General features: G+C 39.2%; 1 protein-coding gene across 12 annotated transcripts in view; it reads left to right on the top strand.

The window, feature by feature from the left end:
• The window catches only part of LTBP1 (latent transforming growth factor beta binding protein 1), a 417364-nt gene that overhangs the window by 245004 nt on the left and 144564 nt on the right, over positions 1–27796 (top strand). For all 12 annotated transcript variants that reach the window (XM_082426963.1, XM_082426964.1, XM_082426966.1 and 9 more), the window contains 2 exons: positions 17039–17161; positions 25924–26091. In XM_082426963.1, the coding sequence (XP_082283089.1) occupies positions 17039–17161; positions 25924–26091 (291 nt within the window). The remainder of the gene's footprint in view (positions 1–17038; positions 17162–25923; positions 26092–27796) is intronic.

Here is a 27796-nt window from a genome sequence, read left to right as displayed (position 1 = left end):
TCCCCCTCCTTTCTAGTGGTGCTACAATTATCTTTTCAAAGGAATGATTTATTACATATAAACACATGGAGCTCTAAAACCTTGCCTCACTACCCTCAACATTATGGAATTGTTATAATTTGCTTCATTTATCATAACAAACAATACAATTAAATTTCCTGGTGGATCTAGAGCAGCTTTTGTCATTTGATTATTATTCTAAAGTTTTGATGTAGAACTAGAATTAAATGAAGTAGTACCTCATGGAAATGATCATAGGAACTCCTACTTTCATACTTCTTCCCTGCATCTTGATTACTCATTTTCCCATAACTTTGCCATGAAATAAATGAGTTCTTAAAAATTAGGTGTAAATCTAACTTTTAAAACTAGAATTGGGTTCTGAAATTACTTGGGGACCAGTCTTTTCAGTGAAATCTTTTATTAAAAGCAAATATCTCTTGATATGCTAAAATCACCTACCTGTTTGATTTTATACCTATAAATTAATCAATCTACTGTTTTCTACATTTTTAGCATGTGCAGAGGTGCTGTGGGCAATGCCAAAATACATAGCTAGAAGACGTCTACGCTTTTAGAATCCAGTGTATGCATATTCCTTTTTCAAGAATAATTTTGAAATCTGTAAAAAATATTCCATAATCCACAAACATTAGTTGGCGGAGCACTCCTGAGCTACAGACTGAGGATATGTGATAAATGATGAATAAGACATTGGTCTTGCCCTTTGGATTTAGTGTAATTAAATCAGTTTGAATCAGCAGGATGTGATTTGCTTTGTTCACTCATCCATCTAGCTGAATTTCAGCTGCCTCCAGATGGGCCTGTTAAAGCAAATATGAAAGAGCTGTCCACATAACTTTCTTTTGGCATTATTTTATTACACTGGTTGTTCTGCTTTAATAAAATAAATTTACAACACAGATACACTAAGACAGTAATACTCTATTAAAACTTTCACTGCAGGTCTCCTTTTTGATAGAAAGTACCCCGAAGTGCATCTAAAACTGAATTGTATTCAGACCATAGAAAAGATAATGCACTTTTTTTTTCAGGGGCGTATCTCTGTCATTCAATGAAACTCACCGATCTTGGTTAATAATCCACATAAGGAAGCTGTACATGGACCTTCTTGGTTATGAAGAGCTTGTCTGGACTGTAGCTTACATTTCAGATGTCTTAATGATCATCAAAAAATTGCTTGTGAATGGAATATGGTGAACACATAGAGGAAGACTGGTCTTTGAGTGCTTTGAGGGGACTAGAAAGTACAGGAGAGACCCTCAGGAAAACTGACTTGGCTGGAGAAAAGAATGTGGCCTATGGCATAGTGTTGGGTTAAAACAGACAAGTAGGGTGAGATGAAGTGATGCCTAATTTTAAGACAAGTTTCTTATGTTTCTTATGATTAATTGCATGTATCATTTGTAATATAACGGGCTTTGTGATACATGCTGGCAAAACAGCTGTTAGATTTACACTTCTTTTAACGTAGAAATGTCCAAAGGCCATTATGACAACTTCTTGCACATTTAAAAGAAAATGGATTTGTGGCTTAGAGAAGAGTTATCATTTTAGAATTATTTTCAAAGGTATAGTTAATGGAAATAGTCTTTTTCATACAGTTAATAGTTAAATGAATTTACTGACACTGTATCAGTTTTTGCACTCAGCATTGTTTCTTGTGTCCTCTGCTTGCTTTGTGGGTTCATGTTTTCTTTCGTGGTAGGATTGCCAGGTAAAATATAGGACGCCCAGTTAAATCTGAATTTCAGATAAACAGCAAATAATTTGGGACATGTATTTTAAAAGTATTAGTTTATCTCAAATTCAAATTTAACTGGGTATCCTGTATTTTTATTTGCTAATTTATATTTTGAGATCACATTAACAGTGATTAAATGAGATGATTAAAGAACAATGATTAAAGAACTTAACAGTTCTTTAAATGAGGATCTCTGAGAAGTATATACTTTACATGTCTGAGAATATCTTTATTTTGAGCTCATTCTGTAACGAGACTAGTCAAGTGTACAATTCTAGGATAACAGTTATTTTCCAACAATACTTTCGACCTACATTATACCAGTGTCTTTCTGACCTCTTTTTGATACTTTCTTCCTTTGTAGATAATGTTTCTCTCTTTGTAGATCATCTCTGAATTCTTTATGTTCTGTAGTTTTACCACGATGTGTGGTAAAATCTGAAGACTCAGGTCTTTCCTCAAATTTGAAAAAAGACTCAGGTCTTTCCTCAAATTTGAAAAATGATCCGCTGTTATCTCGTAAAATATTGCTTCTCCACCGTGCTTTTCAGCTGAAACTCCTTTTAGACAAGTGTTGGAGCCTCTGATTTTCGTGTCTCTTATAATACGTCTTTTGTGCTTTTATCCTCTTGTCCTTTTTGCTACCTTGTGCATGAATACCTCAGTTCTGTCTTCCAATTTTCTAATTGCTGCTTTACTATGCCTATCTAGATTCTATTCCATCTGTTACACTTTTAATTCTAAGATTATTTATCAGTTCCAAAATTTCTCATTGTTTTTCATAGCTAACCTGTTCTTTTTTCATTTTTTAAAATGTATTTATTTAACTTTTTAAGCAAACTGAAAAGTTTAGCTGGATTTTAGTTGCTGAGGGAGGAGTGTTTTTGCATAAATAGCTTTAGTTTGTTATCCTCAGTTGTTAAACCCATTTTTGACTGGAGACGTATTACAGCAACAGGCATTTGTTTCTGCAAAAATCCCCTGGTCAATAATGTGTTAAACTGCTGGCTTCCCCTGCTGCTTTCTAGACAGCAGACCCAGAGCTTCAGTGACCACCAGCTACCATGTATTTCTATACCATTTCAGGCTTACTGGGATGCTGACCTCGTTTTTTGACCTTGATATTTTATCTGTAATTGCTTTATGTTAGGAACTGGGGTGAATGCCAAAGCATGAACTTACTGTGTTACTTTAAAAAAAAAAAAAGTATCCATATCAGGATTGAGGTGTTTTGTTTTTTTTTAAGAAATCAGTATCAGAATGTGGTTTTTAACATATATATATGTATCAATATAATAAATTGCTTTTCCTTGAGAATACAGAAAAGCTTTTCAGAAAACTTCAAATTATATAATTGTTATCCACAGATAGTCTTTTTAACCATTGTAATTAAGCAGCCCATCAACATAAATTTATTCACCATCTGCCATGCATTCACTCATTTGTTTTATGGATATTTAATGACGATTTAAGTGGGGGCACACTGAGAAATATATTAATAAAACTCAATTCCTACCCTTACAAAAATCACTGTTCTCACATATGATTAAAACATCAAGGTAGCATATAGTTAGTGCTGTAAGAAATGAACCAAACACTATGCAGTTTCAGAGGACAGTTCCCATTGAGTTCGAAAATCACAGATGGCATTTAAAAAATATTCCTTGAAAAAAAAAAAAAAGCACTTTCTTCCCTGTTTATAAAAATAATTCACACCTATTGTTTAATATTTAGGAACTAGAGAAATGTATAGAAAATAAAAATTACCAAATAAATGTATTTTGTTATATTTTCTTCCAATCATATATATATGTGTATATATACATATATATAAATTTGAGATTATATTTCATGGATAGTTGTGAAAACTGTGTTTTTACTTAATAGATAATGAACACTTTCTGATATTATTAAATAACCTTCTAAAACTTATTTTAATGCTGACATAGAATCCCAGTTAATGGATATAGGATAATTCATTTAACCATTCCCCTAATGTTGGGTTTTCAGATTAGTTTCTTTTTTTCCTTTATATATATATAATGCTGTCAGGGGTGTACTTGAACATAAACCTTCATGTGAAGCTATGATTACGTATAGAAGAGACATTATTGGTTCCCAAGCTTTGATTCATCCTGTGCATATTAGGCTTCAGAGAGGGTGTACGATTTCCCTTCCCACTAGGCTTAGAGAGCCCACTGACTGTGTCCCTCCTCTCCTTCCTGATTTCCTTCTCTTTACAAATTTGAAAACACAAAAAAGGCAGTTAAGTAGTATGTTTTTCTTCACATAGGCTCTTCACATTTCATTTAGGCTTTCCCCAGGTATTTTATATTGAATATGGCTATGAGCAAGATTCTTATTTTTTTTTTTTAACAATCTTGGAACTAACTCCTGTTGGTTTTAATAATTTTGTCTGAGTTTTGTATGTAGAAAAATAATTTTACTTTCCAATAATTGTAATTTGGGCAAGACGGTGATATATGGGGTAAGGTAGTTATTAGGGCTGAAAGGAACTAAGACACGGGCATGGGAGAACATGCACCAGTGGAGGTGGGTGAGTCTGTTGAGGTATTTTGGGGGTTGAGGCAGGCTGAATTTGAAGTTTGTGTGGTACAGTGCCTAAGGCTAGTGAGTGTAAGCTTCTGTCAAGGTTTTATTTTAAATACATGGGAAGTTGATATAGTTTGTTAATTAATTTTGTTAATTTTGTTTTTTCCTCCATTGACATTTTTGGTTTGCTTCAAAGATTTTGGGTTGTGACCAAATTGTCATGGAGCTAATATAAATGTCTTCAAATTAGTACAGTCGGCCCTTCACATTCGTGGGTTCTGCATCTGCAGATATGGAGGGCTGGCTGTATTATGCCGTTTGATGCAAAGGACTTGAGCGTCCACAGATTTGGGGATCTGCATGAGGAGAGGGGGTCCTGGAGCCAATCCCTCAGGGATATCAAGGGATGACTGTAGTGAGTGCTCTGGACTCTCCCTCCCTTTTTCTCTCTTTCACATCCTCCCTTCCTCCCTGTCTCCCCATCTCTTTCAAGGCCCACTCACCTTGTTCTGGGTCTTATTGCAGTGATGGGAACAAGGAACAAGGGAGACGGCGATGATCTGTAGACATAACTATGTTTTTAGTGACAGTGATCCTGACACGGCAAGTGCCATAAAAGGTCTAAGTTTGCTAAGTTCTCCAGCACTCAAGCCCACTTTAACCCTTTTGTACCTACCCCAACTGCTTCCTCTAGTGTTCTTAGGTTCTCACCCAACTTTTCTCCAGACTTTCTCCTGAGGTGGGGCTAGCTAGGCCACCTGCTGCTCTAATTACTCTTGATTTTATTTATGTGCTACTTCTCTCCTTATGGTAATACTTGCATAAGAAACTTGATAACTTTCTCTTTTCTAATACAATAAATTTCCTTTTTGGTCATTATCACCTACACATCTTTTTATCTACCTGTTTATGTGTTTTGCTAGTGTTTATTGAATGCCTATTTAGTGGAGCCATTGGGTTGGGTGCTTCAGCTATGTCATAATTCTCACAGTAACCCTGTGAGATAGTGTTATGTTTTTTGAAACTTGTAGTGAAACTGAGCCCTGAGGCTCAAAGAAATTAAGTAATGGAAGATAGCATACCTGGAGAGTGCTAGCATCTACCTCTGATGCCTGGCCTCCCTCTCCCCCCTCTGTGCTACTAACATTTACGTAGTAGTTTGTAGTACTTCTTACCATGCTTTTTATGTCATTAATTCCTGACAACGACTGCATCTGCTTGTTACAGGTGGGGAAACCATGGCTTAAAGCAGCAGCACTGGGGGGCATATTAGATGCTCTCTGGTTCTTTTACTCTTTAGATCAGACTATCCTGTTAGGTGCTTTCAGTAACTTGGTTTAGAAATCAGAGTTCTCCACACTTCATTGTTTACTTTCACAGCAAGTTTTCCTGTTTTCAATGTGTCTGCTTTGCAGGTAAAATAAGTGTTTTTCTCTCTTGTTATTAGCAAGCCATTGTACCTTAGTTTTATCCTGAAGTCCTTAGCAAGCAGAACGTTGAGGCCTCTAGAGGCTGTTTGTTTAAGCTTGCATTCCTTTTGGGCACTCCTCCTGAGGCACTCCCCTTCTGTATCACCCCTTCTCCCTTCCCCTGTAAGTTAACAGTTACTTTACTAAAACAGTCATGTGTTTCTCACGCTGCTGGGGGCAGCTGGACAGTCCTGCTGACCCAGGCTGGGTATGGGTGATGTCAGCCAGCCTCAGTCTTGGGTCTGTGATCCGCTGATGGCTGCCTGGGGCTGGATGGTCCAGGATGGCTTCAGCAGGGATGGCTCAGCAATCTTCCACAAGGTGTCTTATCTAAAGCTTTTCAGGCCTAGGCTTGGGATTGACACACTGTCACTTCAGCTGTAACTGGTGGCTGAAGGAAGTCACAGGCCAGCCTGCATTCAAGGAGTGGGAAAATAGACTCTACTTGCTAGTGGGAGAAGTTACAAAGTCACATAGACAAGGTCATGGATACAAAAAGAGGTAGAGAATTGGGGCAATTTTAGAAATCAGTCTGTAACACCTTGAAGATCTTTATTTGTATTACTGGGAGGTCACTTTACGTCTAAACTTATGAGGCCATGTTGAAAAAGTGTTGGTGAAAAAAGTCTGATAATATTAGAAATTATGTAGTTTATTATCTATTTAAATTTTTATTAGTAGTGTAACCTATATATAGAACAATGCACAAATCACAGGGAATTAGCTCAGTGAATATCACAAAGTGAACATAACTTTGTACTTATCACTCAAGTCAAGAAATAGAAGATCCCCTGCACCCCAGAATCCTCCCTTTGTCCCTTCTCAATTTTTACTTTCTCCCTCTTTTCCAGAAATAATCACTGTCCTGACTATTATAAGCATAGATGAGTTGTCCTTTTAGGATCTTTCAAATTATCCAGTAAGTGTTTCGTGTCTGTCTTCTTTCACTTAGCAGCATGTGGCCAATACCATTTCTTTAATATTCAGAACTGTGACTAGTGACGTGATAATATCCATTGATGTTTTCATTTAAAAGCTTTTCAGTGACTTTTCCCTTCCTTCAGCATGTTCTTCTGTGACTTCTTAGTTTATGCAACATTCGCTACAGTTAGTGTTTTCTCTAAAGTTCCCTTCAGTTCCATCAACAAAAGGGAATTTATTGCTCTGATATTTATTTCTTTCCAGGAGGAAATAAGCAATATGTATAGGAGACTAATGTGGGTATGAAAATGAAACTTAGAATCCACTGTTATCGCTACATATTTGGGAAATCATAGTAGAAAATCAGTAGGCGTGAACTAAGACTGGAGTCAACCAGACTTGATAATTAAATTATTCAAAGTGCTTAAAATGTTTAAAATTCTTTTTATTTACCTATCAGATTCATCACAGCGCTCTGCTGTATTTAGTGATTTAATCCCAGAAACTGGGGGGGAGGGGTACTTAATGTGATGCTGAATCATGTTTTGCAGTCTCAATGACCAAGAGGCAATTGATATGTTTTACTGATTTGAAGGTGTTACTTTACTGTCCTAGGCATCCTCTTGGAACTCCTGCTTCTCTTTGTAGTCTAAATAGGCACAATATTTTGGGTAAGAATTTAAAGTTTTGATTTGGACCTGAGTATCATTTTAGCATTGAAAATCAGTTTGGGACCCATTCCCATCCATTGTAAAATCATTTTCTGGTGTGTCCTCTTACTATGCTCCTATCACTGGGATAGGATTCAAAAAGGAAATGTCTGCTTATTTTATTCACTTTTCTTCAGGAAAGACAGTGGTGAAGTGAGTCATTAGCACATTGTATTTTCCAATAGCTCTTTGACCTTAGTCTCTGGGGCTATAAAATCAATGGGAAGATGCCTGTTGTATCACGAGTCATGGAGAAAGCCCATAATAGATACGTTATTATGAATGTTTCAAGGAGAAATTAATGTACTGTCTATAGATTATAGTCGGAAATCCAAGACCGGCAGAGATGTGCATCTTCCATGTGTAGCACACATGTATTGAGAAATAAATACAGGCTGTTCTCTGGGCTCTGATAATTCTTCTATCATGTTACCCTGCAGACAGAAGGGTTGGAAGGCAGGGAGTTGTTCCCACAGTGGTTTGCTTCCTTTGAGTGAGTTCAGTGATTGAATCCACCCCATGCTAGATGATTATTTTATAAATGTGGGACAGTTACAGGTCATGAGGGGAGGCTACGGCTGCAGTAGGGCCTAGGTTGAAACAAATACAATCACAAAGAGACCCATATGATAGTTCCTGGGGCTGACCCAAGAGAGCAACATTTCACAAAATGTGCTCCACAGACCACTAGGTCAGCTCGATGTTAATAGGTGGTGTGTGAAAAAAGATTCCATGGCCAGAAGTGTGGAGAATACCAAGTTAAACAGAGAAAACCAAGAGTCCTCGCCAAAGAACTTCTCACGGGGTCTTTCATGTGCAAATGTATATAGAATATGTAGCGTTTCTCAATCATATTCGGCCACAGAACTCTTCTTTTAGCAGAAGTCTCACAAAGTTTGTGTTTTATATAAAATACCTTGGGTAAAATTGCTCTTGAATGTTGATCTTCTAACATTTTTTTGTTGCCTTATCTCCTAAAATAATTTTGAAAAACTTAGGTGTTCACACATTTTTAAGCCGATATCTGCAGTTTTTTTAATCAAAAATTAAATGGGTGTAGTAGATTCATTTCCAGCATGTTTTATTAAATATGGGCTTTCAACATATTTTCATCAAAACCTTGAAGCAGCAACATAGGCTCATTTAGTCTATGAATGATGTCTGCCGTCTAACCTAATTGGCAAAACCAGACCTTCTTATGAAATAAATCAGACTTATCCCTTTTCCTGTGCCTGTCCCTCAGGAGGGGTATATTTGTGAATTGTTCATTCGTTTGGTGCCTTTGATAATTTCACATTGTAGGGCAGTGCACCTACGGAGATTCCAGATGGGCAAGAGGGTGCCTTGAAGAGAAAGCAGACACTGAGTAAAGGAGAGAGGGAAAAGGAGATTGGCAAGTGTGTTGTTAGAGCACTTTTAGAGAAGGAAACACATGAAGGCTCAAGATCTAGGAATTGGTTCCCTTAAATAAAAGTATCCCAGCATGGGCTTCCTTGGTGGCGCAGTGGTTAAGAATCCGCCTGCCAATGCAGGGGACACGGGTTTGAGCCCTGGTCTGGGAAGATCCCACATGCCGCGGAGCAACTAAGCCCGTGCGCCCCAACTACTGAGCCTGTGCTCTAGAGCCCGCAAGCCACAACTACTGAGCCTGTGTGCCACAACTACTGAAGCCTGTGCGCCTAGAGCCCATGCTCCGCAACAAGAGAAGCCACTGCAGTGAGAAGCCTGCTCACCGCAATGAAGAGTAGCCCCCGCTCGAAGCAACTAAAGAAAGCCCATGCGCAGCAACAAAGACCCAATGCAGCCAAAAAAAAAAAAAAAGTATCCAAGCATGTGTGTCCCCTGTGTCACTTGCCTTCAGGGGTGTGTGTTTCCCGGGGTGGGGGAGTTATAAGAAATACATATGTCCTCTTAGAGAGTGAACTCCTCCTTTATCTAAATTAAGTGATCCCTGTTAAACAGACAAATGGTCTGTCTGGCTAGGAAAAATATTTACCTCAGAGGTGGTTTTTTTTTTTTCCTGCTTTCAACTGGAAGTCAAATTGCTGAATTGTGTGATGGAATTTCTGTCCATCAGCAAAAACTGAATAGACACAGCAGAATCTCCAAAACACTTCATATTTTCACACAGTATAAAGATCTGCATGTACTGTTCTCACCTTGTACCTAACTCCTGTTGGTTACTGGACATGCCTCATTTCCTGTATAAGCTTGTGTTACTAAAAAGGCAGTAAATTAGTACTCACTTTGTTAAACATACGTACTTTCCTGTAGGAGCATAGATACATAAAAGTGTGTTTATTTCCCACAGGGTACTTATGCTAGTCATGATATATATTATGCAGTAAATGTCATACTTTATTTATTCCTTGGCATTTTCAACTCTGGCAACTTGCAGAATGTTTTGAAGTCAGGATATTTAAGCTAGAAGCAACCCTGGGGATTATCTGCGTTGCAGGAGAGGAAAGTGAGATCAAGAGAAAACAAATGACTTGCTCTAGGTGACATAATTTAGGATCCTAGTTACCAAACTAGGTCTTAATGAGAGATTTCTCCCATTAGATTTCCCCATTCTCCCTTAACCCTTTTAAAAAATAAGAGCTTGGACAAAGTTATCTCTATAAAACTGCGAATAACTGTTGTGTTGCGCACCGTCCAAAATTGTTACAAAGTTCCAGTGAGAGAAGGTGTGCTGTACAAATACAAAGGAAGGTGATGAGGATACTTGCCTCATGGTACTAGATCGTTGTTATCATTCTCTGGTGCTGAAATGCTAAGGCTGTGTTACATTAGGTTGTGTAAGGAGTCTCTTGTTATGCATATTTCCCAACGACTCTGTATTTTTATACTATCTGGGTAATAGATGCCCCAGCCTTCTGTTTCTTTTGTATTAGGTTGAACCATGTGACACTGCCAATATTCAACCATTTTAGATTTATAAGAAGAACAGTTTTGTATTATTGAACGTGATAAATGGCCAGAGGTTCATGGTAGGCTGTACTGGGCAGAGACACTCTATAAATGTTCTTAGTGAATGGAGAAGTGTGTAAATCTTCATATAAGCTGTAGCCTCCCTGTCCCTCCACCCTAGATTTTGCCTGCTCTAAAGGTATACACTGGGATGTATGAGTTTCTCCCTTCCCTTTTGCTTCGGCAAACTTCTAGACTCCCCAGCCCAGCAGCTCAGATGGAGATACGGGGTGGGGCGGGGTGGGGGTGGGGGTGGGGCGGGGTGGGGGTGGGGGTGGGGCGGTGACTGGTTCTGAGTCAGCTCCTTCCACCATTCATCTTGACCTTGTTCTTGAACTCAGTAAGCTGTGTTCTATGCAGGTGGTTACACCATTCTTTCAAAGGATAGAATTCCACAATTGTCCAGAGAAATTTGATGGTCTGCAGAGGGAAAACAGTGAACAAATTCGTTTGTTTACCATTGGTTTGTTTTTTTAAACTAAGTACTACAATACTTTCAGTTTAATCAGAACACATTAAAGGAGATGGGCTGATCCTGTAAAATATGAGACTCCTGAAACACAATTATTTTTGTCAAATATAAGTAATTTATAAAAAATTATAATCAAGCTAGAAGTTTTATTTAATTTTAAATAAGAAAATAGCCTGAGGAATTGAAGCCTAAATAGAATTATAATTCATAATTAGCCGATCATGTTTCATATAATTGTTAAACTTTGGCCCGATAACGCCTTCTCTCAGCATAATCCTTAAACTTCTCATATCCAAAGAGCACACTTTCAGTCACCCCATGTTTTGTTCTTAATGCATTTGTGAATCTTTAATTTCCTTCAGTTTATTTATAAAGGTCTTAAAGAGCCTGACTACCTCAGAAAGTCATTTAGATAATTGCTCATGTTTCATATTAATTTCTGGGGTTCTAAATTTAAAAACACGGGGCATAAGTTTTTTGCCTTTTTTTTAAACACAAAGGATATAAACTATCTAGCCACCCACAGTCCTCTCAGGAACGAAGCAGGGGATGGAAGAATGAAGTGGCAAAAAATAAGAGAATTCCTATCCAATTTTTAGATTTCAAATTTGGCCTATTAGGAATGAACAATTTATGAATGGAATGCTTTTTAAAGTTTTATTTGTGAGTGAGTTGTTGAAACCTGGAATATGATTTTTCACAGAAATAATGTCAGTGATTTTCAAATTTTCTTTACAAATGCCATCTTAGAAGTTCAGTTTTTGAAGCAGGTGTAAAGGAACTGCCTTGCTTAAAAGAGGTGTGTAGGGTGCCCAGTCTCCAGGGACAGGTCCGCAGGTCACAGTTAAGTCTGATGAATTACCTTACAGCCCCGCTCAGACATGGTGATGCTAGGACTCTAGTCTTGCAGATCACAAACCACACACAGCCCCGAACTCAGCAATCTGGGGAACCTAGTCTGTTTTGCTTCTTGCTCAGGCCAAAGCACAGTCTCAGAGACAGCAGGAGACCATCCAGATGTAGACAGTATAGAGGCTGAGTTGAATGAATGCAGCCCTTCAAGTCCCCTCATGGAGCAAGCACTCACCTCCACTCCATCATTCCTCAGACAACTTTACTTCAAGATGGTCCTTTCTGTACTTATAAACTCATATTTTCATCCCCTGTGTGTGAGTTTTTCAGTGAGGGCATTATTGACAATTTTCTTTGTCAAGGGGGATTAACCACACTTTGTTCAGTTCCCTAGTGTCCACCCAGTGAGTGTTCCCCAGTCCTTGGAACAACCCAAAGTGTCCCATAGCTAAGCATACCCCACTTTGAGAATCAACTAAGAGGGAAGCAATCTTACTGACCTACAACATCCCTATAGGGATTTACATTGTAGGAGAGATTGCTTTTAGATCTAAATGGGTACTAAATATACGAAAAGGAAATGCAGGTCAAAACCACAATGAAATAACACTACACTCCCGCTCGATGACTAAAATGAAAAAGGCCAACAGTAATTTGTTGAGTATGTGGAGCAGTTGGTACTGGAATTGGAAACTGACATAAGCACTTTGGACAACTGTTTGACAATATTTATTGAAGTAAATAAACATGAGCCTTATTTAGTGACCCAGAAATTTTACTCCTAGATATATACCCAAGAGAAATGAGTGCCTAGGCCTACCAAAAGACATACATATAAGAATGTTCACAGGTGCATGGTTGGAAATAACCCCCCAAATGTCTCTCAACAGTAGAACAGATAAATTAACTTTGTACTCACACAATAAAATGTAACAGAGCAATGAAAAATGAACTGAATGCAACAACATTGATGAATCTCTTAGGCATAACAAAGTCAGACAAAAGAATACATACAATATGATTCCCTTTATATGAAGTTTAAGAACAGCTAAGACTAATCAACAATGATGGGAATCAGGATAGTAGTTACCTGTGGGGGCAAAGAGGTTGACTGGGAAGGGATATGAAGTGCCTTCTGAGGCACTGGGAATGTTCTAAGTCATGATCTGGGTGGTGGTTATACAGTATGTGCACACACACGTGTATACACATATGTACTTGTATGTATACATGTATGTATATGCAAAAACCTCATATAGTTGTACACTTAAGATTGATATACTTAGCTGGATGTAACTTTAAAAAGAAAAAATCTTGGAAATTTAATTAATCTCTAATTTATGGTATTTTCTAGAATATGATAAAAATAAATTGAGGTGGTTGAGGGAAATGAGAGTTGTTCTGGAAGCTGTGAGAGTGTGTCCATGCTTCTGGGTTTCTGGAGCCAAAATTAGGGGAAATGGTATTGCTAGTGGCACAAGCTGATTAGAATAGAGATGGTAGGAAAAGGGAAGGGAAAAGTTTTATGTGATTCCTCTTCTTCACTCTACTTCTTCCTATCTGTAGCCATAGTGTTTTTGTTTAAGCCTTAATTTCTGTCCTCCATTCCCATGGCATCATGGTCGAAGTGGTGGGCAATGTTGAGAATCAAAGAGGGGACATTGGAGGAGAGCATAAGGCAGTGGTTGTGTATCAGGTATCTATGCTTTGTGGGGGACAAACACCACCTTAACCTGCAGGGAGGTTAGCCAGCAGGGAGACTGGATGGTACTGTCATAGAAACTTCCAGATAAGGGAAAATTCTGGGTCCCAAGAGATAAACATGGAAGGTGTAATGGTACAGTCAATGAACAGGAGTAAAAGCCCCTCAGAGAAAGAGGAAGGCTGATGATCACACCCTAGTGGGAACATGAGGAGAAACAATGGTCCAGCCTTTTTGACCACAACTGGCTGGTTACCCAAATTTGAGGTTTAAGTGGGGACATACAGTAGGGGCTTGGCTTGTACCACGTAAGCCCCAACTGGACTTGGCACTCTTCCTGGTCCTTCATGGTGGTTCTCTTAAAGGGAATGAGTTATAGGGGGATATTTTCAATTACATGCTATGCATAAATGTGCGTTATAATACAACACACACTCTGATCAAAAGTAAGATGGGCAGGTGCTGGACCATATGCTGGTCCAGGTGTCATCTAGCTATACCAATTTCCAGCTGCATGCAAGCTGGAATGCTGTAGAATTTACATAGCAAACATGGGTTGTCATTTGAATATCATTGAAAATGTCATATTGTCATGTGTCGGGTAAAATATGTCCATGTAGATATCTTTGGCTACGTAGAATATGAAATATAAGCAAATAGTGATTTATTGCAGGCTGCATTTGCCTTTTTATGTGACGATTCTGCTAGTAATGTTTTGCTACCATGGCGTTCAGTTTAATGTAGAAAATTAACATTTTAGGATCCTTAAGAGAAGTTTTATTAGAATTAATGATTGAGAGAAGTAAATATAATTTCACATGGAAACACTAATAGCCAAGTCTGTTAACTGTTAAGCTTCATAAGCCACCCTGAATAAAATAGATGACTACTAATTCTTTTTTACTTTTAACTTGTCACATTCTGTTTATTTTTAATTACCTTTGAAAATGACTCTATAATCTTTTTTAAAAAATTGCCACATTTTTGTCTCTCCTCTTCCAAATCATTTTGATTTCCTCTTGGGCCACTGACTTAGTCCCTTTGGGCTGCTGTAACAAAATACCACCAACTGGGAAGCTTAGAAACAGCAGGTATTTATTGCTCACAGTTCTGGAGGCGGGTAAGTCCCAGATCAAGGCACCAGCATGGCCACCTTCTGGTGAGAGCCCTCTACCGGTTACAGATGTCTCCATTGTGTCCTCAAATGGTGGAAGGGACTAGGGATCTCTCTGGAGCCCCTTTTATAAGGCAGTAATCCCATTCAGGAGGGTTCTTCCCTCATGACTGAAACACCCCGCAAGGGCCTCACCTACTAATACCGTCACCTTTAGGGAGGGTTAGGATTTCAACATATGAATCTGGCGGTGGGGTGGGGGGCACAAAACGTTGAGACCATAGCAATCACCACATGCAGATGACCTTGAGGCTCTGTTTCCAGCGATGCTTTCCTTTCACTTTATTCCTGAATCTGCTGCTGTGGCTGGATATTTATACAATACTTGAGTATCCCAGCATGACCTTCTAGTGTAAAACTTACCTCTTTTTTAAAATTTGTTTAACATCTTTATTGGAGTATAATTGCTCCACAATGGTGTGCTAGTTTCTGCTTTATAACAAAGTGAATCAGCTATACATATACACATATCCCCATATCTCCTCCCTCTTGTGCCTCCCTCCCACCCTCCCTATCCCACCCCTCTAGGTGGTCACAAAGCACCGAGCTGATCTCCCTGTGCTATGCAGCTGCTTCCCACTAGCTATTGATTTTACGTTTGGTAGTGTATATATGTCCATGCCACTCTCTCGCTTCGTCCCAGCTTACCCTTCCCCTTCCCCATGTCCTCAAGTCCATTCTCTGCGTCTGCATCTTTATTCCTGTCCTGCCCCTAGGTTCTTCAGAACCATTTTTCTTTTTTTTTAGATTCCATATATATGTGTTAGCATGTGGTATTTGTTTTTCTCTTTCTGACTTACTTCACTCTGTATGACAGTCTGTAGGTCCATCCGCCTCACTACAAATAACTCAATTTCGTTTCTTTTTATGGCTGAGTAATATTCCATTGTATATATGTGCCACATCTTCTTTATCCATTCATCTGTCGATGGACACTTAGGTTGCTTCCATGTCCTGGCTATTGTAAATAGTGCTGCAGTGAACATTGTGGTACATGACTCTTTTTGAATTATGGTTTTCTCAGGGTATATGCCCAGTAGTGGGATTGCTGGGTCGTATGGTAGTTCTATTTTTAGTTTTTTAAGGAACCTCCATACTGTTCTCCATAGTGGCTGTATCAATTTACATTCCCACCCACAGTGCAAGAGGGTTCCCTTTTCTCCACACCCTCTCCAGCATTTATTGTTTGTAGATTTTTTGATGATGGCCATTCTGACTGGTGTGAGGTGATACCTCATTGTAGTTTTGATTTGCATTTCTCTAATGATTAGTGATGTTGAGCATTCTTTCATGTGGAAAACTTATCTCTTCATCTGCCTTTTTCCTTCACCGAACTTTCTACAAAACCAATAGTGTCTTTTCCTCTTTGCTCAGATTAGAAGCCTCAAGGGCATCTTTGACCCTCTTCTAATCCAGTGCCCGTGTTGGCCAGTCAAACACCAAACACCATGCACTGTCAGTTGTTCCTTCAAAAACAAACAAACAAAAAACAAAACTTCATTCCTTCTCTTCCTGATTATTCTCACTAACCTGGCTTGTCACCAGTCTCATACGTGCTTTATTCCTTCAGTGATCAAACTTTTAATCTCATCTCACCAAGCCATGTGCTGGCCAGATGTGTTTCCCTAGAGCCCGCCCTTGATTATATCTTCCTCCTGCTCACAAACCTTTCGTATATTTCCCTGTTTTCAATAAAATTCGATCCAAACCTAGCCTGGCTTTAACCAGCTCTTTTTCCAACTATTCACCTTCCTGAAACTTCTTTTCCAGCCAACAGTTTGACTCATGATTTCCTGATCCCTTTCCTTCTCCAGTCTCTGTCGCTCATGCTCTGATGTCCACCCATGTAGATCATTCACCCCTTCCTGCCCATCCATCTGGCTTCTCCCCCAATTCAACACCTGATGAAGTCTTACCTCCTTCTCCATGCTGCAGTCTCCCTTACCTCCACCTTCCTTTAGTAGCTCTTATTTGTCTATACAGGCAATTTCATAATTTAATTTCTTCAGGTTTGTGAACTTTCTTTTGATTGTGATAACGATTTTCCCTTCTTTAATTTTTACATAGTTATAGGCACAACTAGACTATAAGTGTCTCCAGGGCGAGAGTCTTCGCCTTACCTGTATGGCCTATAATACTTAAAAAACACTAGCACTAAAATATAAGCTCTGTGAAGGCTGGCATCTTTGGTCAGTTTTGTTCACTGGTAAGTCTCTAGTATCGAGCATAGAACCAGGTGCATAGTAGGTGCATAGTAAATATTTGCTAAACTGTAGATGTTCAGTAAATGTTTGATTTGCTTAAACTGCTGCTGCATTAAAAGTTGCTTGCATCTCTTACTTACTATAACTGAGAGGTGTTATAGTGATAAAGACAGGGAATGCAATTTACAGCCAGAATCTATTCCATAGAGCTTGACTTCTCTTTCTAAAAAAATTGTTTTCCTGCAGATATTAATGAATGCCAACTACAGGGTGTGTGCCCTAATGGTGAGTGTTTGAATACCATGGGCAGCTATAGATGTACCTGCAAAATAGGATTTGGGCCAGATCCTACCTTTTCAAGTTGTGTTCGTAAGTAATGATCACTTTTTATTACTATTTTGCATCTGGTTTTTTTTGGGGAGGGGGGGTGGGAGGGTGGGAACGGGGAAGTATCCAAAAGAAGGTAAATACTCAGCAGTCAACTGAATATTGTAAATATGCAGGAAAATGTCATTAAAATGACAGGAGGGAGGAGGCGGCCTGATATACTACAATAAATCTATGTTTATTTAAAAAATGCGTTTTTATTGTGTTCAGAAAAAATGACAGCTTAAACTTAAGGTAGAGAACAAGCACACAGAGGAATTATACTTATGCAAAGAAAACAGTTAATTAAAATTAGCATACCTAAGACATGAAAACAGATTTTTCCTTCATGAGTATTTTAAGCATTATTTAGGTGGAGTGAAACTTTGTCCCAGCTTCTGTCTTTAATTAGTCCAAATTCTGAGTCACTTCTGTCTGATTTAATGAGGTTTCACTGTACTTTCTTGGTTAGAAGAGTCTGGGAAATAGTTAGCAAGGCTCTGTGTTTCAGATTTTTTTATTCAGTTCTAATTTCAAGTATTCTATTCTGTTGTCCTCAAAAACTACTGATATGTGTCCCTGAAGTTAAACTATTTTGCCTTACAAATCTGTCTCTAAGATTTTTTTTTTTAACTTGTTAAGGATAAAAATCCTCCATCAAATCCTATGTTCTAATATTGGTACAGAAAATGTAGTTTCTCCGAAAAGACACTCTTGCCACAAAACCTAATCCAGTGTAATCAATACAGATCACCTGACAATTAGAGATGTATGCATTTTAGATGTAAAGTGCTCAGACATAGAATTTTTTAAGACTACCTTATTTTTAGGGTACTTGTGCCCATTATTACAAAGTAGGTAAATGCAACAGATTTTTCAAAGTCACATACGATTAAAGGTTAAACATTTTAAGCTAATGCATGGCAGAAAACTGTCGAGATAATGTTAAGAGCAATCCTGCATTAATTTTTGTCTTGCTAGGTTTTTGTTTTTATTTACCTGTTTTTATAATGTGGCATTGGTATATGTTAAGTTGTATCTTTCTGGTCCCCAGTTTTAAATTTGTCATATCAATCTCATTCATTACTTTTAGACGAGTTTGTTGAGTGTTTTGGAACATTGTTACTAATTGCTACTATTTTCCTTTGAAACCTGTCAAATACAGATTAGGAAATTTTGCACATAAGTTCTTCCGTGTTCTTTCACAGGCAGTTCTGATCATAAAGCAGGCAGACACCTAATTATAGGGCTTTTTTTGGCGGGTGGTAAAATTAGACTGTAAAATTATGCTTGCATACAAGGTACACTTGAAAACTGATGCAAGGATTTGGAAATTTCAGGCCAAAAATCACATTGTTGACAATATCCAGATAATTTAGGGATAACTTCTGGCTGATTGGAATTACATGAGTAGAGTATTGTAAATACAGTTGTATAATTTAAGCATAAAAGATTTTTAGAGTTTGAATATAGAATTTGCTGTGAATATTTGTTTTTCCTTAAATAATTTGCTTTGTAGTCTGGTTAAAATTACTACATTGAACGTTGTAGATTAGGTACACTTAGAGGACTGGTCGCAAAGTGTTTTATTTGACTAGATCTGATGTCTAGAGCTAAGGGCAGACATCCAGGTTTTAATAAGATTGTAGAAACCTGCCAATGAGATATTTGAAACACACTCTTCTTAGCATTTATTTTCCCTGTCATTGCCCAGATAATACTGAACTTATTAAACAACCATCCATTCGTATTTGAAAAATAAATAATTCAATTTTATGGTTCAGCTACAACAGCTGAAACAATAAGTATTAGGAGACGTTTGTTGCTAGTTAAATGTTCCCGTTTAGAGTCTGAAGTTAAAACCTGGGCTCTTTACCAGCGTTGAGTGGGCACATTTATTTCTCTTTCCTCTGAATTTACCACATGTAATATCATAGAGAGATGTAAAATCTTTCGGGATTTGTGACTTGGTTCAATCCAGTCTGATTTGTGGGTGAACCATATTTTGAAGAAGTTGATATGGACGTCTGAAGAGCAAGAATGTCTTGAGAAAGAATGAGGGGAGAAGGTGATACTTACCAAGTAGGGGAAAAAAGTACTGGCAAGTTGGTGGTACCCTTGATAGTCATGGGGGAAGTAGCAGAAGGAGACCGGGGGTCACACGTGCGCACACACGCATGCACAGACACGCACACAGACGCACAAAGGCACTGAGCAAAGCTATCTATCATTTGGAGTAAATGCTCTTGCAAGATATAAAAACAGCCTTGGATAGACCGTGGAAGCAGATGGAGGAGATTGACCACGTTTGCTCAGGCAGCATGAATTTAGGGCACATCCAGGCCATAAAAGGTGTGGCTGACTCTGTGAACTCAGAGAAATGCACTTGGCAGTGGCCGAGGAGCAGTGGGAAGCTCTCCCTGTTCTCGAATACGCGGAGGTTCACCTCAGAATTCCTTGACTGCAGCCAAAGGTTGCAACCACTTCACTTTCTCTCCTTGCCCGCGCCCTGTCCTTGACTTAGCCAAGCTGAAAGAAGAAAGTAGGAGGGTTCTGGCGTTTGCTGTCTCCGACCTCTGTGTCTGTGGATGAGGGCGCTGCTGCAGTAGCGTTCTCCAGACCTGCTCCTGCCTCGCTGTGGGGAAAGGTGAAACTCCAGGATTTCTCAGAGCCAATCCAAGAAAAGTATAATAACCTGTGCAGTCGGAGTAGGAAAGCTTTCTGACTTTTTAAGCTGCAATTAATTTTCTTCAGAAATTCAAGAGCTCCAGGATGAATGCTGGGGAGGGTGTGTCCGCAGGTTCAAAGGGCCCAGGTAAAAGAATTTTGAACCTGCATATTTGCTGTTTCATAATATTCTTGACCCATGGACTTGGTGCTCACTGACAGAAATAGAGGGTTAGAGAGGAGATGTGCTTCTGCCCTAACTCTGGAAATCATGAGATGCCGAACTCATCCCTTCGAAAAGCCAGTCATATTCATGAACATCATTTCTTTTTAGTTTCTGCAGCTTCCTTATGAGATATGAATTATTTTACACAATAGGAAACTGAAGCTAGGAGAGTTTAAGTAACTTTTCAAGATCATATAGCTTGTAAATGATATTTGAGGTTTAAAATTGGGTTTTGTGCCTCTAACTTTAGGATTCTAGATCAGGGATTGGCAAATTATAGCCCGTGGGCAAAATCTGTCCCACCGTCTGTTTTTGTAAATAGTTTTATTGGAACACAGCCATGTCCATTCATTTACATACTGTCTAAGGCTGCTTTCACGCTGCCGTGGCAGAGCTGAGAAGTTGAAACAGAGACCAAATGGGCCACAAAGCCTAAAATATTTATCTTGCCTTTCACAGAGAAAATTTGCTGACTTTTGGGCTAGATCAATGCTGTCCAATACAACTTTCTGTGATGATAGACAGTGCAGATACAGAACATTTCTGATGTGATAGACACTAGTCACAAGTGGCTGGTGTGACTAAGGAATTGAATTTTAAATTGTATCTCATTTAAATTTTATTGAAGTAGTAGTATGTGGCTAGGGGCTAACAAATTGGATCTCATAGTTCTAGATCCTTTTTTTTTTTTTTTTTTTATAAAGCTGATTGGGTAAATGACTGCTAGATCTCTCTAGCAGAGAGAGAAAAATGGGCTTTCCTTCTTGACTTGGTGGTTTTGTCCATGGTGACGTTGTTCTCCCCAGAAATGAGGCTGGGAGCCTCTGTGTCACCTCTGACTCTGTCATCTCCTTTGGTCTCCAAGAAAGTCATTAGATCTTCATAATCGATTTTCTGCCTTTTCCTTTCTTCCCACCTCCTCTGTGGCTGTCTCAGCTTAAGCTCCTAGTTTTCCTCACTTAGTAGTCTCACAGCATCATGGCCTTGAGGTTGTACAGACGGATCTGTGCCAACTGTTTGCTCCCATATAAAAGCAGTAACAACCAAAACCGTGACAGTAATGTAGTAATCTTTACTGTGTACTTACTAAGTGCCAGGCACTGTGATAAGTACTTTATATGGATTATCAAATAAAATACAAGATTTCTATGAAGCTTGTAGTGTTGTTCTTCCTATTTTAGAAATGAAGAAGTTGAGGCACAGAGAGTTTAAGGATCTTTCCAAAAGTCACACAGCCTATAAGCGGTAGAGCCCAAATTTGAAACTCAACTTGTCTCACTCCACAAGCTGAGCCTTTAATCAGGAAGAGGAAACTGGTCTAAATTGACAGGAGCAAGTCATCTATTTAAGCGGAGCCACTATTTAGTCTCGCTGTAAAATGCTGGTCTGACTCTGCAATGGCCTCAGAATCATTGTTTTTTTTTAAATTTTGGTTCTCGCAGAATTTATTTTTAATAACCCGTTTCCTGAAAAGGGTGCCTGTGGGCTCTTACTTCCCTAGGAAAGTCATCTGTCACTCCTTCTAACAGTGTTACTTGCTCCCCACACCTGCATCCCAGCACTCATCCCATTGGGACTTTAAGCTTTAATGGCATGAAACCCTAATGCGGAATTTCATCCAAGAAGTGAATGAGTATATTGGAGGTGTTTGGGGGAGGTGGGGAGTGAAAACAAACTAGTAGGAGAGGCTAGCTTATATGCTGTCTCCTCAAGTCTTCTCTGTTTTTCAGCTTCTTCCAAGTACCAGGTTAATTTATATCTGCTTAATAATATTTACATTTATGTTTGAATTGATAAGAGCAGCATGGCTTTGAAAGTATAATCAGAGTTGGTTGTACGACCCTATAATTAAGTACAAGTTGGTTAATACGTTATTGGGGAGCCCAAATGTGAGAACCATAGCATCTTACCTTCTTACGGTGGTTTGTTATGGAATCACTGTCAGCATTGGATATATGGTGAAGATTCAATACTATACTTGGGTATAGAGCTATATGTTTATTTCTTTGGAAGATTTTTCCCATGTCTGTCGCCAGGAGCAAAAGATTTGTTTTCCTGACTGACTGATGTGGCATTTCTAGTAGGGTTTATGCTTCTGAAATGTTTTTCCCTCTATACAGAGTACCTGAATCTGTGCACCTGAATCTTAGCAACACATCCTACAAAAAATACAATCTGCAAAACCCATATTTCAGGGTACCTACATATATGAACCTACCAGCACGCTTTGTAATTCCTCCTCATTACTCTGTCCCATTCCCGTTTCCACCAATTCTTTAGCAATCTTTGGGCAGTATTGATTTTTTTTTTAGTATAGTGTAAATCCTTATGATGCAATAGACTATATAATCGTGTTTATTATATTTTAAATAATAAATGTAGTATACTAATGAATTAGCCTTTACAACCAGCCTTTCAATCTGTGGTTAAAGATACTCAGACAGTAGAAACACCAATCATGCATCATTCTAGGTAGCATATTGTTCCTGGGTTTATGTATCATGTTGAATGTGAAAATGCTAGAGGTGTTTAATGAAATAAGTGAATTGCCATATAAGTCATTTGAAATGATAAAAGAATAACAGGTGACTTAGCCATTAAAATAGAGGCCATTTTAAAGGGCACATCCTGTTAGAAATCTGAGGGAGGCATAAATTAACACTTTTTGATCCACATAATTGTAGAGCAAAGAAAATTTAAATCATAGGAGCATTAGTAAAATTTAGGTATGTAAGCCAGACCTTTCCAATGGCTTCCTCCTGGGATTTCTTCCATCTTTGAAGGAGCAGATTTTTTTATTAGTTAATGGTTTATTCTTATGTGTGCTTGGGGGCGAAGCACAGTGTTTAGTTGCAACATGGTCTGATGTTCCCTGACACACCAACAGCTGAGTTTTGATGACTCTGTAAGCCAATGATTCTTATTCCCCTAAAGACCCCCACTTGAAGTGTGTTGGAAGCTGTCATGGAAAAAGAAAAACACCAGTACCCTAGCACTTAGGGAGAATCTCTGGGTTAGGAAATGATGCAAGGACAAAAACCTATAAAACAGAGACCTTTCAGGAGAAGATGTTTAGGAGGAATTAGCTTGTTTGACTTCTGTCATTATTCTCCACATGATAAAATGCCTAAAATTTTGCTTCTTCTGTGTGTGTGTGTGTGTGCGCCACACATGGAGCCTGAACCAGAGACTTGCTTTAATGAACAAGCAATCTCTTATAATTCACTTACACACAAATACACATACTAATCCCTTAAAAACTGAATTGTTGATTTGGAGTTTGGGGTTAATCTGGGCAGTAGGCCTGATATGTTACTTTAAAGTAGAGTCCTTGGATAGAGGAGCAGAGTAAGTGTCACAGGGATGGTGCCTAAGGTAGTATCACTACCCTGGATATGAGGGCGAGGTGGATACCAGGGAGCGAGCGTGGACAAGTCAGCGCAAGGGGCCAACGTCACCGTCTGCCAATGTCCAGGGTTTGGGGAAACTCTCTGCTCTGCTTTAAAAGGCCCTTGTTCTTGGGATCTAGAACTAACCTTAATGCGATTAGTGTTATAATTAATCCCTACCACGTGTAAAATAGGCTTTTGTGAGTTGACCTGATGTTGTTTCTATGGAAATATGTGTTGTGAATTCCAAACACTTTGGTTGGAGAAGAAATTTTGGAGCAAAATCCTTGGTGAGCTGATTATCCTAGGACTATGTATATGTTCTTAAGATTATACAACTTACATATAGAGACAGACACACACCCATATGCTATATAAGTGATGGTCAGTCATTCCAGAAACTTATCCTTTTGGGGGTAATAACCATACTCTTAAGTTTTCTTTTTCTTCTGTGACCTTTAATCTTTCATAGCTGACTTGCACAGACTCCAGAAAGTGAGTAGGAGAAGGGAGAGGAAAAGACTCAAACTTCTCCCTTTTACCACATTTTTAGTAGTCTTGGGCAAACCTGGCCTTATTGGAGGAACTAAGTTTTGAAGCCTTAGAAAGGTCTCCTCTGCTCCACCCTCCAACTCACCTATATCCTTTTTTCGACTGTTTTCACTTTGTTGAAATTCTACCACTACAGCAGTGATCAAGTCGTGTACAAATGCCCTTGAGAGGATGGAGATACCTGCTTTTATTAATAAGGCAGGCTGACGTGTATTTTGTGTCTACTCTGAACCACACGTTTAGCATATGATATTTTGAGTCTATACATTGAGCTTGTCACCTGTAAGTGAGGGAGTTATTGAGGCTCAGCCAGTATATTAGTTAGCGTTCTCTCCAGAGAAATGGAGCCAATAGCGTGGGTGGATGAGAAGGGATTTTTAAGGAATTGGCTCACATGAATGTGGAGGTTGGCAAGCCCCAATCTGCAGGGTAGGCTGGCAGCCTGGAGGTCCTGGGAACAGCTAATGTTGCAGCCAGAGTCTGAAGGCTGTCTGCTGGCAAAATTCCTTCTTCCTCTGGGGAGATCAGTCTCTTTTTCTCCTAAGGCCTTCAGCTGCTTGGATAAGGTGCACCCACATCCTGGAGAGTCATCTGCTTGACTCAAAATCTACTAATTTAAATGTTAATCTCATGTAGAAAATACCTTCACATCAACATTCAGACCTGTCTTTGACCAGCTGTCTAGGTTCCGTGGCCCAGTCAAGTTGACACATAAACCATTGCAGCCAGTCAAAGTGACTTCCGTAGGTTATATTGCTGGCAAGTGGTAGACCCACCATGTGAGCCCAGGTCTGTCTGGCTCTAAAAACCCTTGCTCTCTTCACTGTGCTGTAGTGCTTTCATTGAATCAGGTTGTTTCTTGTAGCGGAGATGTCAGTCGTTTTGTGGGAATGAAAATTTAGCTCTGAGCGGGAAAGGAAGGTGATTTGGAAGTGCCAGGTGCTACAGGAATTGGGTAAGGGAAAGGCAAATTGGGAAAAGCTCATTCGGACGGTGATGCAGTAGAGAAGAGCTTTTGTTGACATGGGGAATGAACAGAGAGGTGACCATCAAGCTTGGTCTATTCAGCAGTGTTGACTTGGCCTGGAACTGGCTCTGCAGAACATTCTCCATGCACATTTACTCTAGAAAATGATCTTCGTGAAGGCAGGGACGTGTCTTTCTTATTCTCATATTTGCCCTATGTGCCCAGTAGCCATTAGATTAATGAATTCTACTAAATTAATAGAAGAAGAATCAGAATGAGAACTTAGGTATTGGATGACTGTGGGCTGATGTGCTTTTGCGATGTTTCCTGAGGGGTTGAGGATGTCATCTGTTCCTTCTCTGGTGTGCTGTCTGGCTGGACCGGGGGCCTTGTGTGGCATTGCCAGTCAGAAGCTGTCCTCTGCCTCCCATTTGCTGGTCGCTGGCCTAGGATGAGACCGGATAGGGCCCTGCAGGCTCTCACGGTCCTCCAAGCAAGAAGAGTGATAGCTGATTTGTAGTATCTACTATGTTCAGTTCCTGATTTTCCATGATACCTGGCTGTTTACCAAATTTGGCCCTAGAACTACCTCTCTTATGGCTAAATACAAGACAACAAATGAGGTCGTGATTTTGATAATTAGGTTTTATAGTTAGGTTTATTTGGGCAGGTTTATTTTGGTTGAAATTATTTGTTCTCACTCACGCACACACAGTTGATTTTCAACACTTACTAAAGTGGAAGAAGGGACCAGACAGAGACAGGGACGTTTGATGTCCTGACTCTAAAACTCATTTGGTCAACTGACCCTAAATCAAGAAGGGTAGTGCCCTACATCTAGACAGATTTATTCTGAAGTATGACTTCTAATCCAAACTTTTAGGTTCATTTTACTATTATGTGAAATGTCGAACTGGTTTTTGTCGTTTCTTGGGTGACGTCAGGCCTTATCTCTCTGCTTCAGCGGATACCCCTGTGATCTCTGAGGAGAAAGGGCCCTGTTACCGACTTGTCAGTTCCGGAAGGCAGTGTATGCACCCTCTGTCTGTTCACCTCACCAAGCAGCTCTGCTGTTGTAGTGTGGGCAAGGCCTGGGGCCCACACTGTGAGAAATGTCCCCTTCCAGGCACAGGTAAGACATGCCCCGCTGTGTGCTCACATTCATTCCCGGCCACACAAGCACACAGGATGATTTGGGCAGCTTGGGTTCTTTGTGGTTTCTGACTTCAAAATTAGTTATTAATAATGCGATGTGTTTTTATCCCTTTTGTAAAAACCATGAACATACGAGGTTGAATCAGTGGAAAAAATTACATGCAAAGAGCTTTTCCCATTTGTGTGTAACATTAGATTTCCTTTTGGATGTTAAGAAAAGCCATTGCGTTTTATCCCTAGCTTCTAGGGCCCTAAGTCTGATGTTTGAAAGTGTGGAGAGACCAGAAGGCCCTGTTGGACTTGCACTTTCCTGATGATTGCTCACCGCCTGCACAGCAACTAGACCTGGTGCAGGTTAACGCTTTCACTCGTGTATTGAACAGGCGCCTCTCAGGTCCTGTTAAGAACATTGTGCTTGATTCCTCCAGTTGGAAATGGAGGAAATTATATTCACTATCAATATAATTGATCGAATTTATGCTATGAAGATTAATAACTCAAGGGCAGATCCTGCCAAAACTCCCATGAACCTCTGGGTGGGAGCTGAATATTAAGAAGTGATGATTCTTTATCCTTCAGTTGAGTACATAATGGCCTAATGCCCTGAAAGCATAAATTTATCTAAGTGCCTTGCTTATACCAGGGAGTCACCAACTTCTCAAGCAGGGTCAAGTAGAGTTAAAGAGAAGAGAAAGAAATATACCTGCAAATACTGGGCATGATATTATCAAAAAAAGAGTGGCCCCAATTTCACTGGCATGGGGTAGGCATAAAAAAAGTCTACTCAGTTTCTTGTTCCATAACGTGCTTCCCACATAGGGAAGTGTATTAACTCTCACAGGGCCATTTAATGTCTTAAGCCTATAACTTGCACTGTTGCAGACAAGTTTTAAATATAAATTTAACTATCGTGAGCCACGTTTGTTGATGGCTAGGATCAGAAAGAACTGGTAAAGCAGAGACAGTATAATGTTGATGGTAGTTTGGTTTACTGGGTAAATTGACACATCTCCAGAAGGCCCTAGTATCCTCGTGTGGGATCTGATCCTCTCAGTGTTAAAAAGTAATAATCAATTAAATTCATGATCTTGATAATTCACAGACCCACTTTAAGTTCAATTTTGATAGCTTTTGTAACCCTTACATGAAGCACACATCAAGAAGGTAAATGTAACACTGGAAGACTTTTCCATAAAGCACAGTAACTAAGTTTGAAAATAATATTAAAGATAAAATTTTGGCACTTAACCAGTTTTTAGATGTATGGTGATTTTCATAAGAGTAATGTTTAGTTCATTCATGCTTCAAATATTTGATAGAAAAACATTTTTGCTAGAAACATCTATTCTTCCACATGAAAACTGTATTTCATAGTTAAGCATAAAAATGAGGTTCTACCATTTAATGTGTGATCCTTAGAAAAACAAATTTTACCATGTTTTAAGGAGTATTTGGGGGTTTTATTTTTACCGAGAGCTAATTTTAGGTCCAGAACATTCAAGAGGAGATCTCTTGTTCAGTGGAAGTGAAAAGTGACTTATTTTACTTTCAGTTTTAAAAGTAGAAATAAAAACGTTGACCATGAGCTCCTTGGTGTCTGCATTTGGTAACTTGCCTCCAGCGCTGACACCAGAGGGCTTATTAGGTGGATTGTTCCTCCTCGGGCCACACACTGCCTTGCC

Source organism: Balaenoptera physalus (assembly GCF_965194825.1).
Source record: "Balaenoptera physalus genome assembly, chromosome: 15".
Classification (NCBI taxonomy): domain Eukaryota; kingdom Metazoa; phylum Chordata; class Mammalia; order Artiodactyla; family Balaenopteridae; genus Balaenoptera; species Balaenoptera physalus.
This window is presented reverse-complemented; position numbering and strand designations above follow the sequence as displayed.